The following is a 16,329-nucleotide window of genomic DNA, read 5'->3' as shown; positions in this document are numbered from 1 at the left end:
GTAATTTCCAATAATAGGTATTAGTCAATATAAGAATGTGTAAATGTGTTGAAATTTGATAGTCGTAGACAAAAATTGCATCGGATTAACAAAAATCTGTTATCATTTTCAATGTAATAATTTGAATAAAGGTTTATTCTGTTTAAATGTTCATTTAGTTACAGAAAGCTTCATTTTTAAAAATTTATTTATTGAAGAACTATTTATATTTCTCGAAAGTAAGTTTGTCGTTCATCCAAGGCATCAGTTTAGTGTCATCTACATAGATTTTGACTCGTCTCTTGGTCCCCGGCCAAAAACTAATGTTTATTGTATAAGATTTGAGATTATCTTAAAATATTTTTGATTGGTTTAATAAACGTAGCAGTTTTGCTAAGTTTTTTTTTTAAACTTGCAATACAATTTGTGTGCGCCCGCGTGTGTAATAAATAAAAATAATACATAAATATATAATTAATTAATTATTTTTAATCTAATTTCATTTCGTTAAATTAAACTAGATGAAGCAGGAAGGAAAGTTTTTTCCGTTTTATCGTAGGCAGCTGCTAAATGGCCGTTATCGTATTTGACGTCATTGATTGCTGAAAGTTGAAGTTAATTCACTTTTCACTTTGTTATGACTGTTGTTATAGTAACCAGATGGCGAAGGAACAGTTCCTCACGTGCTTGTCACGCTTTCGGGAGCGGACACATTTTAAAAATCTTTACATCTAAACTATTTTATAATAATGTCTAGCTTTTTATCGATATAATTTGATTTTGTAGAAAATGTTTTGAAGATCAACCGAGTTCAATATGAGTTTATCAGTATAATATAGAAAATTTGTTCTTTAGTAATTTTATTACAATTTAAAAAAAAATTTTTCCCAATCTATTAAAGTTTGTTTTTTAATTGTAATGTAAATAATGTTTTTATAAGTAAATAAATGATTGTTCAGATTTAGATTTGGTCAATTTCTATAAATATTTTGTTTCTGATTTGTAGATGAATTGGATTGTTACATGTATGCCTGTTATTCTTTCATCTGAAAATTATCAGAAAAGTTATTTAAAATTATTTGTGTACAAATTGAGTGTTTGGAATTAAAATGTGGTATTTATAATTCTTTTTATAAGATCTACTAATCAGTATATCTACAATTAAAATACTTTTCCTCTTACAAAATATAAAAAACAATTGAATAGATTTACAGACAAAACGTCTAAACACACATACATAAATATATTTATTATAAACTTGTATTTAATTTGTTAGTATATAAATTTTATGAATCCATTTTTCTTTTCCTATCAGCTTTTCATTTCTTCTTCATAATTTTGATATATGAGTTTTAATGAAAGGTTACAGTATTTTTAAATATCTATATTTTTTACATATTTAATTTAAAAATTTGTATATAATTAACAAATTTCTATAAGAAATATAATCATTATTATCCTATAATTAATTCATAAAATCATTTTTAATAGGCTCGTAGACATAATAACAATGATCATGCTGCTATTAAAATTATCAAGCTGGAACCAGGTAATTGAAAATTATATGTATAAATTATAATTATTGCTCTCATTTTTCTGAATGATATATGAGTTTTATTTTAAATAGGTGATGATATCAGTATTATACAGCAAGAGATATTAATGATGAAGGATTGTGTTCATCCAAATATAGTTGCTTATTATGGAAGTTATTTGAGGTAAATATTTTTTATATATGTAATAATTTTAAAATATTCATCACTTTTATAACCACTTAAAAAGGTTTTTTGGAGGGACGAATAAAATGAAATGTTATGTCCTTCAAATTCAATACTCACCCGAGTTCAATAATTACTCAGAAGATGATTAATTCTCAGATATTTTATTTAAATACATTTTGGATTGGAATTCTCACTGATATTTCTGACTCTTTGAAATCAATCAAATAGGTGATTGATTTTGAAGAGTCAGAAATATCAGTGTAAGATCCGTTACAGATTGTACCTTTACTGAAGAGGGATTGGAAAGAATTCTGATCCAAAATGCATTTAAATAAAATATCTGAGAATTAATAATCTTCTGAGTAATTCTTGAACTTGGGTGACCGTTGGATTTGAAGGACATAACATTTCGGTTTATTTGTCCAAAAAGAAAAACCCTTTTAAGTGATTATACTGTAAAAGTAACTGATTATATCTGGCAAATATTTCTAATTTTAGCTTTATATTAAAATATTTGATTAATTAAAATACTTTTGTATGAATTCAAAAAATTCAGTGAATTGGAAATAATTGATATGATATATGATATTATGATGATATAAAAATTCTCAAACAAATTGATCAATATATTGAATAAAAATAAACTATTCATTCATATAGTAATGCTTTTAAATATATTAATCAAAATATTATAGGTGACAAATATATTTGTCATTTGAGTAATGATTTATTGTAATGCTAATGTTAATTTGAAAAGTATGTTTGGTTTAATTTCAAATTTTTTAAATAGAGTTGATAAGAATTCAAAATCTATAACTTAACTTTATGGCATTAGACAAAATTTAATCATTTCATTTTTATGATTTTTTCATTTCATAAGAAATAAATATATTCAGATATATTATGTAAAAATTAAATTAAAAAAAAGTAAAGTAATAGTAATAATAATAATAATAATATGCAAGCAAGAAACAACTTGGAAAATGTTAAAATATTCTATCTAGATAAAATATTACTCATAACAATTTCATAATTAAAATAACAATTTATAGCAATATGTACACAAAATAATGAAATGATTATTTATTTTAGCATCAGAAATTTCTCTAAAAATTATATGCACATTCCATGTAAATGAGGATAACATATAACTAATGTCAACATTGAAATGGTTTATAAGACTAATATTCAATGACAACTCTTAAAAAATATTCACCTTAATTAATTTAGTCCAAAATTATTGCTATTAGTGATGATCTTCTCCAGGCCTTTTTAGATGGGCACTCTGTCCATTTGATTTTACTGACTGTGGAGCCTATTAATCTGGTGAATTGACATCTTATAATAATAATTCTTATAAACTGTAAAGCTCTGTTTCCATTTGTAGAAAAGTAATACAGAAGCAAAAATCAGAAATATTATCTGCTTCTGCAGCAAAGAAAGATTCTAGAATATCAAGTTAAAAAATACTTTTACCATTTCAGTTTATGACAAAAGTTAGTTAATAGCCAACAGAAAACAAGAATGGATGCATTTCATATAGATCAACATACCAAACATAAAGGAAATGGTGATTGCTTACAAGGAAATGTTAAATTCCCACTACATTAGATAACTTTTTGATATTTATCAATGTTTATTTTTCAAAAAGATGCACAAGAGGGTAGGAATTGGGTGTGGGAGGACTAGTAGAAACACTCAACCTTGACTTACGAACACTATGCTTGGACAATGGCCATAATTAGTGTGATAAAAAAAATTATTTGAGTCCAAATAATCTGTTGCACTTGCTAATGGTATGGCAGTGGCGTGGCGTAGCGTAGTGGGGGTGGCCCGCCCCGGGCGGCACTTTTAGGGGGCGGCAAAATTTCACAATAAATAATAATATCTTGTAAAAATGTTTGTAATAAATATGATTATTATATTGTAAAACATATATCCATGACTTTTTTATTTGTAACCTGTACAATACACAATAATGATGATTGTTCTTGCCGAAAAGTTCTTTAGAATTACTGTATATTTTAGTCTTTTAAATTGAGATACCTAAATAAGGGGGCGGCAAAATTTTCCTCCGCCCCGGGTGGCTGACACCCACGCTACGCCACTGTGGTATGGTATAATTACTAAATGCTAAATTTAATACTGTAATGAACAATAAATACATAGTACATAACAATAACTGGTAAATTTATTTATACTTCACTGTTACTCAGATTCATAGCTCCCAAGACAGTTAAGGCATTGGCCTGTGCCCTGGAGCCAGGAATTGAATTCAGATGAGTAACTTTTCAGGGACTTTTCCTGGAAAGTCTAGCCTGCCCCTCATACCCATCTGCCCATTTTGAGTCTGATGAGCCTATGATTAAAAAGACACTCTTAGTGCCTTTAGGACAGAAAAAATAAAAAATTAAAAGAAAAAAGTAACTTGAATTCACAGTACTTCAAAAGACATCAATTGTTTGACAAAACTAATTTTATTCAGAGCTACTCAATCTGGATAATCATTCTAATTTCAATTTTATAAGGTTAAAGTGAACTAATAATAAATTAAATAAATTCAAGACAAAAGTTACAATGCTCCCTTAATGGATAGGTTTAGCTATAGCTATTGCAAAATAATCAACTTACTGCCATTTTTGGATTGCAGGCCTTACATTTCTTAGCTGATAAAAAATTTGAATTGAAACTAAACATGTTATTCAAATTAACATTAAGATTATAGTAAATCATTAATGAAATGACAAATATAGTTGTCACTTGCAATATTTTGATTAATATATTTATAAGCATTACAGTATTGTTTAAAATTGAAATATAATTTTAAAAAATATTTTGAATTTAAATTCAAATTCTTTTTATAGGAGAGAAAAGCTTTGGATATGTATGGAATATTGTGGTGGTGGTTCTTTACAAGACATATACCATAGTAAGTTTAAATATAAATTAACTACAGTAAGACCCCACTTAACGTGGAGGATGCATTCCTAGATGACAAAGCACTAAATGAAACAGCGTTAAACAAGGTCATTTTAACATACAGTAAATAAGGAAAGGGGAACACAAGCCCAAACATAAACAGATTTTTACTTTAAGTTTAAGTTATTTTTATATTAATTTGCATAATAATAGATGTTAAGTAACACACAAACATATACACACAGAAATGGAAAGTTTATTTTTTGTGATGAAGGTCCTGACTTTTCTGAAATTCTTGTTTTTTGCAATAAAGTCATTCATGTAGTTTCATTTGCTGCTTTTTTTCTTTCCTTGAGGAAATATCGGTAGCAGGTGATCACGTCCAAAACACCTTGTCTTGCTTTTGCACTCCTTTCAAAATCTGGATCATTTGCTACAATTTGATCAACGATTTTGGTTATCATCACCAAACTTTTACTAAGGAAATCTGTAGAGAAATTCTTTGGGTTCTTCGTTTTCAGAGTCACTATTTTCCAATTCTACATGAATTTCTAGTTCTGCCAGTTCTTGAAGGTTGTTGTTGGTAATGTCCTCACTAGAACCCTGCAATAACTCCTCAATATCATGCTCATCTACATCTAGTCCTGCTGTATTGATTAGGTTGACAAATTCATCAACCTAACAATACAGTGATAGGATCTTCTCATTGAGAATTCTTGCAATAACTTCTTTTACACTTCATTCATGCATTTATCAGTTAATTCTTGCAAAGTGAAGTTGATATTTCCTATGGGAGGCCATGATGTTATATTTTTTCCAAAATTGCACAAAACAAACATAGATTTAAGGGAAGTACAGCACTATGACAAATTGCCACCTTTTGCTGATTGGTTTGTTTCGTAAATAATCGTATTATATACAAATCAATGAAATGCCACGATAATTTGAATCGGTGAAAATTTTGAGCTTTTTTTTTCTTTAGGCTTTGAGCAGACCGCATTATATCGAATTAGTGTTAATTGAAGCAATGTTAAGCAGGGTCTTACTGTATAATAATTTTTCTTGCTACCTTATAGTTATAAATGAGTCTGTTTGTTCCCATCTCCCATTATGTTACCAGTTTTGTCTTCTTCAAGAATGGTCACAAATGGGAAGTTTTACTGCAGTTCTCTGAGAGTTAATATATAGAGAGGGGGGTAATTTATCCAAAACTTATCAGCCTTCAACTAAATGTGAAGAATAGGTATATGTATGTGTGTTTGGTGGTTTGAACAAAAGTTGCAATAGCAGATTAATATGTCTACAGCATGTAAAAGATTTTTCATGTTTTCTAAAGACAGTCTTGGTAAGTTTATTAGACAAAGGTAAAGCTGTTTTTTAAATTTGAAATTGTAAGTTAAAGTAGATTACCCACATTATTGCATAACCTCACATATGCTTTTAAATAGACTTTTAAACACAGATAACCCATGAGTTATTTATGTGAAATTATAGTAATTGTAAAACTTACATTGTTTAGTAATCTTAAACAGATTAATTGTTGATTTTTTTGTAATTTATACATAATATAGAAAAAATTGAATTTGTAATTTGTATTTACAAATTATTATTTAATATTTAATATATAATTGTACTTTTATTTATACAGTGAGTGGACCTTTACAAGAATTGCAAATTGCATTTGTTTGTAGAGAGACACTTAAAGGATTATCATATCTTCATTCAATGGGTAAAATGCACAGAGATATCAAAGGAGCAAATATATTATTGACTGAAGATGGTGATGTTAAATTAGGTATTTTTTTAAACAATATATATTTCATTCATATGTATTAGTTTTGTTTTCTTATGATATATTTAGATAGACTAAAATTTATTCTATTCTATTTTATGTCTTTAAAGACAGATTATTAAATTTCTTTATAAATTAAAATTTTAACATGTGTGAGAGAAGAAAGTATAATGCTGTAATCAATTAAGGAGTCCAAGATTTACTCAGATTTAAATGTTTTTCAGGACTGTGTATTTCATCAGAATCTACATAAATTGGAATGAAAACATCAAAGACAAGTTCTAAAGTCTTTGAGTATTTGAAAGTTTTGAACTTTCATTTAAAAGTTTGATTTCATAACAAACTATAAACAAGCTTTGGCCATTCTAATGTTTAGGGGATGTGTACTGTATTCTCCAGAATTCACAGGGTAATATGCAGAAACACATCTGATCTTTGTAGAAACTCTAGTGGTATGTGCATTCAACAGATATATAACAGCTATTTTCTAGTACATTGACAATCTTCTTATAATATGAAATGCCTAAGACATTTACCAAGAGTTTGTTCACAACATTAACCAGAAGAATGTAGGACTTTCCTGGATCAACTGCATCAAGAATCATCCACATATACACTTAAAGAAATGTCTAGGAAGATTTTCATTCTGGATATATCAGTAAGAATTGGGGAGTCTTCTATCAAAACTGTTGTATACAGGAAGCTACAGCCATATCATCTTATATTTCAAGTCCTGCAACTCTTTTGAATACAAGGTGTAACATTATCAATTAAGCTCTCTGTTCTCTCCTTTGCTAAGTATATCAGTACTCTTCAATGTTCACTGACTTGTCAAAGGAGTTGCTGTTTGACAAGACATAGAGATTACAGTACTCATCAGAATGGCAAAAACTTACAATTACAATAATTGCAAAGCCCATCCTAAATAAAAGGAAAGAGAAATTGGATCAGGATCCATTGATAATAAACTATAAAGCATTACTAGAATAGTTGTATAACTGGTAGATGATGATTTGTGTCAGCTGTTATGTCACCTTACATAAGAGCTGACAGAAAACAGCAGTCAGTTATGATGTACTTTCCTGTGCTGCCCAATCTTTATATTTTTATTTTTCATATTTTACTGTAGTCATATCCTGATGTTTGGGCTGCAATTGTAGACCTATAAATTCCCACTATCATCAGCTTGTCCATCCATTCGTCTTTCTTTAATCTCAAGAATGAAGTTAGATAGATGAAAGATGAGACCAGATACAGAAACCTTACAGAGAGGAGGCCCTGATTAACTATATAAGAATTTCTGATGCAAACTGGAAGTCATGTTATTTTCAATTCAAAAATTTTCTCCCATAAGGTATTGGATAGGTGACTGGCATAACTCTATTGTTAAAGCAAATGTATGATGTACAGGAGCAAGTCACTACTAATTTGAGGTTGAAAGCACATATTTTTAATTAAATACATTAACAATATGATTAAGAATTGCAGCCTGGCATTGTGATGATGTCACAATAAATAATTGCTTGTTCAATATTTACTTTATTATTATTAATTTTTGTTTGGTATATTTTACATATACAGTAGAGACTTGTAAATTGGAACCCCGGTAATCGGCATGATTTTCAGTCAGACTGTGTCGTGCTGAATTGAACGTTTTTGATACTAGATTTACTTCTAAAGTATAATTTTCATGTTTTTATATTCTTCAATATATTTATTTTGTTTGTACAAAATGCAGAAATAATTTTTAACGATACGATAGCCTCAATTATTATTATAAAAATTTTCGTTAGGCTTAAAATCGACGAAAATTTAACACGAAGCGACACGCAACGGAGAAAAATTTGAACATCGGACAGGTTAATATATTTATTCGTATATAATCGGTAATCGGAACAAATCCCTAATCTGAACAACCTCAGTCCCCAATTGATTCCGATTTTCGGTTCACTACTGTATTATACATGTTTGTTTTATTATTTTTTCAAGTTTATACTCCATTTTGTTTATACTCCATTACATGATCAAACTTTTAAATGCTCAAATGTGTCTTTGACAGTTTTGTTCCAGTGTATGTAGATTTGAATGATGAGATGTGTAATCCCAAAAACACTTATATCTGAATAAATCTTGGACTCCTTAATCAATTATAGCATTATACTTTCTTATCACATCTTATGGACATAATGTCATATAATTTGCTTAAATGTTTAATACACATTTATTGAATTCTTAACTTTCGGCATTTACTTATGCTTTATTCAGATGATATGGATTTAGTTTTTTAGATAATTTAATTTTTTCTTACCTTTTAAATTATTTTATATGCTTTAAAAAGATAACTAAACTAATAAAAGTTTTAATAATAAATTAGAAATACATTTTAAGAAGTCTTTTTCCTAATTTTTCTATTATTTAAAAGTTAGCACTTAAGTTGTAAAACTAAATAATTGAAAGACATAAAATGTAATTGCAGCTTGTTTTTATTTTATTTTAAGGTGAAATGATTAAGAAAATATTCTACTATAATTGTATATACAAATCATAATCATACAAGTAGAAATTTATTAGTCATAATTTAGTCAGTTTAATTCTAGAAATTCCTGAAATTGATAATACATGGGATAAATTTAATTTTTACAAGATGAAAAAATATATAACTTTATTTAATATTTACTGTATTAAATGATTAAATTAAATTTTGAAGCTTTACTGAATTGCTCATTTCATTTAATCTTGTAAAATGCCCTTATTGCCTTTTTAATCAAGTGTGTTCATTGAATTCCTTCTAATATCTACAGATATGTTAAAGCATTCCATCTGAAAAGACATTGAGAGAGATATATCCAAGAGTAAAGGCAGTCTTGGGTACATCTCTCTTAAGCATTCTTAGAAACAGAAGGAAGAGAACTGACAGGATTGCAAAAAAGCAAATATAAACTGTAGAACTTTATCCCTCTCTTCCTTTTCTGCTTATTAATTTCAATAAAAGATATAGGATTAAGTTTGATTCAGGAAATGAAGTAATGAGATACTATTTTATCATCCGTACAAAATATATCTGGAAAGGAGGTCATGAAGGCCCTAGTAAGAAATATAAAGTAAATCATTTTGCATTCTATTAATTTTTGAAATATATATTTTTTTTTCTATCAGTAAGTATAATTGTTGAATACTAATTTCTTTTTTAAATTCAATATAAATATGTTGTTCAAAATACAGTGGTGCCTCATATAACGTACTTAATCTGTTCCAGGTGCACGTCCGTTAAGTGAAACGTCCATTATACGAAACGCATTTTCCCGTAGAAATACATGTTAAAACATCTAATTCGTTCTGCAGCATAAAAAAATGAACATGGGGGTGCGTTCTTTTATTCCTCCGTGTAACTCTGCGCGAGCGACATCCATTTAAAAATTCCTGCGGAACGCGTTCCTAAATTCCGGTGGGAGTGCACGCCGTCGAACGGCAAAAACGGCCCGCTTGTAGCAGTAGTTTACGGTGGAAAGCAACATGGCGTCCTCCATGGCTCAGATAGTTTCGTTTCCGGGCCCATTATGTGGTTTTATGAATGAGAATTTAGAAACTGTGAAAGCGCAAGTTAGCGCACGCAGTGATGTAAGTGTCAGAAAAAACCAAACACCTTATGTTGCTGAGAAAAAAAAATTTAATAAAAAATTTTATTTATTTATGATTTTTTATTAAATTATTTCTCAGCAACATAAGGTGTTTGGTTTTTTCTGATTTACATATTGCTGAGTGAGTTCATTTTGATGTAAGTGTCTTTACAAATTTTTTTTCGGGGCTATTTTGAATGCTCTTTCAACAAATAATCCATTTTATGGTTAAATTTCACAATTGGGACTCTTCTTTTGCCTTTTAAAGCTCATATTTTAGAATTATAGATTCCTCCATCACGATAGGCCTACTATCGATAGTGCGGGCGCCGCCATCTTTCTTTCTTTCACCGTCGTTCCTAAATGCCTACAAACAGCAGCACACTCCCGTAGTAGCGGAGACGCAGAGCGACCGCTATTAAAGAACGCACCCATGGAGCAATCACCAATTATGCCGGAAAGTTCGTTGTTCGCAGCCAGTCCGTTGCTCGAGTCACGTAATGGCCAAACAGAAAGTCCGTTGTTCGCAGTGTCTGTTATTCGAGGCGTACGTTATACGAGGCACCACTGTATATTGGTATACATTGATCAATTGGTCTTTGTTAATAATAGTGTTTGAGGAACATGACTATAATAAACAAAAAGATTTTTACCATGAAATATTTTGATGGGAACACTTTTTCATTCGTAAAAGTGCAAAGCTAAATTTTGAAGAAAGCAATTACAAAACTGTAAGACTTCTAGAATAAAAGTTGTTTTAATGTAATAAGTTAACTGGAGTATAACCAAACAAAGAAGGAAGAAAGAAAAGGGAAAAATGAAAATTCATATAAATATAATAGAGATAATATCAGGATACATTATCATAATGCAGTTATATAATTAATAAACATTGAAATTTTGATTTTTAATGTTGTAAACTTATATTTATTTTGAGAGTTTATTCCATGATCATAAAATATAATGTTAACAAATAAATTACATTTATTATAATCTGTTTCTGATAATGCATTATATTTACAGCTGACTTTGGAGTTTCAGCCCAAATAACTGCTACTATCAATAAAAGAAAATCATTTATTGGTACTCCGTATTGGTTAGTAAAATTTTACTATTCCATTATAGAGAATAAAGAAGTATTTATAATTATACAAAATAGTTTGATTTATGTAAATATTTAGTTATATACATATATATATATATATTATTATTTAATATTATACTAACTATTTATTTATTTATCTGTAAAAATTATACAATATAACTTTTGATACAAGCTTTTATAATAAAGTTTGAAAATTGAGAAAAAAAACTAAATTTTATATTTCTAGGATGGCACCAGAAGTTGCTGCAGTTGAAAGGAAGGGTGGTTATAATCAGCAATGTGATATCTGGGCTGTTGGAATTACAGCAATAGAGTTAGCAGAACTTCAACCACCAATGTTTGATTTACATCCAATGAGAGTCCTTTTTCTTATGTCAAAATCAAACTTTAAGCCACCACAACTGAGAGATAAATTTAAATGGTAATAGATATATCATAATTCTTTTAAACAATATATAATATATATAGGAGGTGATATATATCTTACATCAAAACTATTAAATATAAAATAAAATGTAAACTTCTCATCAACTGGGTAATGCCAGATGTCAATCATTCAAGTTTCTAATTTGATAAATAAGACATTTTTCACAATACTGTATATCTTCGATTCTAAGATGTCATTGATTGTAAGATGCTCTATCAATCTAAAATTGAATAAATTTTATAAATTAATTTATTTATTATGTAACAGGTCTACAAAATATAAGCCAGACCTATTAAGAATATATTTTCTTATTACGTCTGGTTTATATTTTGAATCTGGATTATTCAAAATTCTGAAATAAGTTAATCTATTACTTTTGAAGTTTTAGATTTTTTTTTTAATTTTACCATTTGGTATTGATGGAAGAGACAAAGTTTTTACATTTTTGTTACTTTGATAAAGAGAGTAGACTAATAAATAGAACATATTGAGATATTATCATCTATCTTTAAGTAGGTATTACTGGATCATCTGCTTTAAAGAAGTGTGCATCTGGATTTACCAATAACCTGAATGCTTAATTTATTATTTTGTATTTGCTTTAAAACTTTAAATTATTATACGAAAATGATAAAACAGAATTTTCCTAAATACAATGAATTTAATAATCTTTATAGATTGATCCCAAAAATTACTATAACTTTATTTGTAAACTTAATTTAAACTAATACAAATGATCACTTTAAAATTTAAAAAAAATACTTGATGGGATTATTGAAAAATTTATTTAAATTAATTCTTGAACAATTTTTAAATAAATTAATTTAAATTATTTTACTCATTATCAAATTTTAATTATTTTATAGTTTTATTATAATTTTTATATAATAACTTAAAATTTAAAAAAAATGAGTGTTTTTGTATGAAAGTATCTAATTTAGCTAAATCTTTCATAGCTTTTCTCAAAGAATCATGCATATTTAATTGCTGATTTTTATTATTATTAATATAGAGTTGAATCAGAAATTTAGTTTCAATCTTTTTAGCTTAAAAATCATTTTTGATTCTTCCAATCCAACAAAACTGTTCATAAAAGTTACATCTACTGTAAATAGAAAAATTAAAATGAATAATTTTTCAGTGTTTTGAAAAAATAAAATCTGTTTCTTTAAATTAATTTTAAAAATTTCTAAATATTTTAAAAAACTAAATTTTTTATATTCTAAAGAGAGATCTTATTTTTAGGTCACCAACATTTCATCATTTTGTCAAAGTAGCCCTTACTAAAAATTCTAAAAAAAGGCCTTCTGCTGACAGATTACTACAAGTAATATTTAATTGTTATTATTTCTTTGAAATATTTTCTGAATCTAAGAAATTTCATTTATTTTTAAAATTTATTTTAGCATCCATTTTTAGAAGGTAATTTAACAAAGAAATTAACTAGAGACTTGATAGAACGAATAAACAACCCTCATCATGCATATAGTGAACTTGATCAAAATGAAGATGGGGTAAAATTTTATTTTTTTTTATATTTTTCAAAAAATATTTCATATTTTTAATTATCATATAATAAAAATTAATTAACTTGTTAAAGAATAAGCTTTTGAAATTTTAGAGGTTATCTGTATAAGATAAGTAAATTTATTTTAAAATAACAATACTGTGTACAATCATTGCTTCAAATAAAGCTTTACAATCTCTATATTTCCAAATCTCTTTTTAGATAAGTAAACATTCAGTTTAAAAAATTATTTTATATATGATATACAAATGCTATTTAATAAATTATACTGTGTTAAAGATATTTAATACAAACTAATACAAAGTATGCACATTATCTCATATACTGCACATGAATAATATAAAATGTATGTATCCATATAAACACAAATCAATTATCATCAAAAAATTACATTCATGCATTCTAATGATATACAAATTGGGTTCAGCCTAGACAAATGCAAAACCTTTTATGTAGGAAAAAATTTGGAGGAGGAGGACTTTGCACTTGGAACTGGAACTGTAATAGAATCCATAGATAAGAATAAAGTCTATAATATTTAGACAGGTTAAATTTAATATAATAATATATTTGAAAGCAGATTGTATAAAGATATTTATTTCTTTAAAGCAGTAAATATCTTTATCATTCCAATATTTATTTATTCATTTGGAGTTATATAATAGTAAACTAGAAAAATTCCATATGAAAATATAAACAACAAAGGCACCCAAAATCTGCTACAAAAAAATTGATTTTTTCTCATAAATAAGAAACAAAGACCACGTTTACATGATAAATCTCTACTGCAAATAACTGCAGGCATTAAAGTTTTTCTACAAATAAAGTAAACATTATTTGAATGAAGCAATAACTTAAGCAATAGTACCATTAGCATAATATATAACTTAACAGTGTCAATGTTTTTTTATCATAGATACAAGGAGTTGTAAGAATTCTTATGAATTTAAAGAAAATTGCATATGTAGTTTATAGTAAAAATAGTAATATTTGTTATTGCTTGACATTTTGAAATCTTTTATAATTAAATTATTGGAATTTAATAAAAAAAATTATTTTTAATTTTACAAATAAATTATATAGATTCAATTTGTTAATTATTAATTACAATTAAATTAGTGTGTTATAAGAATAATAATTAAAGATTTATTGTAATAATAGTGCTTTTGTATCTCTATTGATAAAAACTTAATTAACCATTTGTAAATAATAATATTGTGCTGTGTTTAATTAATAGAAACATTTAAAAATTATAATTTTTAAATAACTTATAGCAATTTACATACATTTATTTTTTGAACTTAGATATTATCAAATGTACCAAGGAGAATTTCATCCAAACGATCTGCAAGATGTCCTTTGAAAACTCAGTCAGAACTTCATAGTAAGAACTATTACTTATTTTAAAGACAAGAATATTTAATTCTAATTTTTAAAAATAATTAATTAATTTTTTCTAGTGGAAAGTATACAGTTTAATTCTCCTCTTGTTACCAACTTATCATCAAGTTCAGAAAAAGTAAGTACTGTACTGTACATGTATTTGATAATTGAAAACTTTTCAATTTAATGATGATGACAACACTATTAATTCTTTTATTCATGGATGATCTATAAAACTTTAACAGTTAGTGGCTGGATGGCCAAGACAGTAAAAGACAACTTGCCACTCAAATCTGGGTTGGAAACCTTAGTTTTTCATGGAATGCTCTGTCTGGAGTAGCCATGTGGTAAATCAGGATTTTTTTTCTGAGGATCTAAATGACTTTTTTCTATGTTTATAACAAAGATAGTTATTATGATAGTTGGAAAAAGTGCTGTTTCTCTCACTCACTCAAATGTAACAGAGTCCATTCTATTGGACACCCACAACAGGGATAGCCAGGTGGAAAATAATACTTTTCCACCTGGCTATCCCTGTTGTGGGTCTGATCAAACTTAGAAGTGGCATAATTAGAAAAGTGTTGTTTAATGTCTTCAAAATGTAGCATCAAAAATGAAAAGAAAAAATAATACCATTTATTCTTTTCTTGTTTTTTCATTACTGATCAGAATTGTTTGTATTAGAGAATTTGGTTATCAAACTGTAATCTTTTCTTAACATTTAGAATCTGAACAATACAAGTTTTTACTTTACAATGTATTTTAACTTGAGTTGCTTATTCTTAAAATTATTCCACATTCTATTAATTATATATTTAATTTTTTTTAACTTCAAAATTTTACAAAACAGTATTTTAATCAATGAATAAAAAATATTGTTTATATATAGTTTATATGGGACTATCCCATAAACATGTTAGAATTAAATATATAAATTACATAATATTTTGTAATTAATATCTAAAATACTTTATATATAAAGTAGTCATGTAAAATATTTATCATAATAAACAAGTAAAAGATAATTTTAACTAATAAATGCAAATTAAAGAAATTTTTATGAGTTGATTTTTTTTTTTTTTGCATCTTTAAATAAATTAATTATTTTTTTTTCTGAGGATCTAAATGACTTTTTTCTATGTTTATAACAAAGATAGTTATTATGATAGTTGAAAAAAGTGCTGTTTCTCTTCCTCACTCAAATGTAAATAAAAGTTCTAAAAGACAAACATGATGATTAAGCAATCTTGTCATCTAAAGTTTATAATTCAGTAATTACATTTGTAGTATTTATTGTAATTATTCTGATCATTAATGAAAAAACAAGAAAAAAATTATAAAAAACTAAATGGTGGTATTTTTTCTTTGCATTTTTGATGCTACATTTTGAGGATATTAAACAACAATTTTCTAATTATACCACTTCTAAGTTTGATCAGACCCACAACAGGGATAGCCAGGTGAAAAGGAATAGAATGGATTCTGTCCTAACATACCACATAGCTACCTCAGACAGAGCATCCACGAAAAATTTGTAATTAATTGTAAACAATTAAAAATTGTAAATTTGTCATTTTTCAAATTTATGTAATAAATTGTAGATGGAGATCTGCAGTAACTTAAAAAGAAAAATCTGTTAGAATTAAGGCTATTTTGTCATTTCAGGAACTTCTTATTTATTCTACAATTTATTAAATTTATATAACTAAAATTATACAATTTTCAATAATTAGATGTTTATAATGTTAATTAAATCGTGTAATAAAACAAAATATATTGGACTTAAAACTTACTATCTTAAAGTGAACTTATAATTAAGCAAAACTCAAATTGTGTGGTGAGGAAAAATATTCTCTAA

The 16,329-nt window shown here is 26.9% G+C and overlaps 1 protein-coding gene across 1 annotated transcript in view; it reads left to right on the top strand.

Moving 5' to 3' along the window:
• Positions 1–16,329, top strand: part of LOC136983582 (mitogen-activated protein kinase kinase kinase kinase 5-like) — a 65,252-nt gene that overhangs the window by 22,374 nt on the left and 26,549 nt on the right. The window contains 10 exon segments of the mRNA XM_067280376.1: positions 1,471–1,528; positions 1,607–1,697; positions 4,565–4,629; positions 6,268–6,414; positions 11,052–11,124; positions 11,360–11,554; positions 12,806–12,887; positions 12,967–13,074; positions 14,394–14,472; positions 14,549–14,607. Of these exon segments, the coding sequence (XP_067136477.1) occupies positions 1,471–1,528; positions 1,607–1,697; positions 4,565–4,629; positions 6,268–6,414; positions 11,052–11,124; positions 11,360–11,554; positions 12,806–12,887; positions 12,967–13,074; positions 14,394–14,472; positions 14,549–14,607 (957 nt within the window).

The sequence above is a fragment of the Centruroides vittatus genome, unplaced genomic scaffold (genome assembly GCF_030686945.1).
Source record: "Centruroides vittatus isolate TY-2023 unplaced genomic scaffold, ASM3068694v2 contig_883, whole genome shotgun sequence".
NCBI classification, from domain to species: domain Eukaryota; kingdom Metazoa; phylum Arthropoda; class Arachnida; order Scorpiones; family Buthidae; genus Centruroides; species Centruroides vittatus.
Note: the sequence above shows the minus strand (reverse complement) of the source record. Positions and strands in the feature narration are given on the sequence as shown.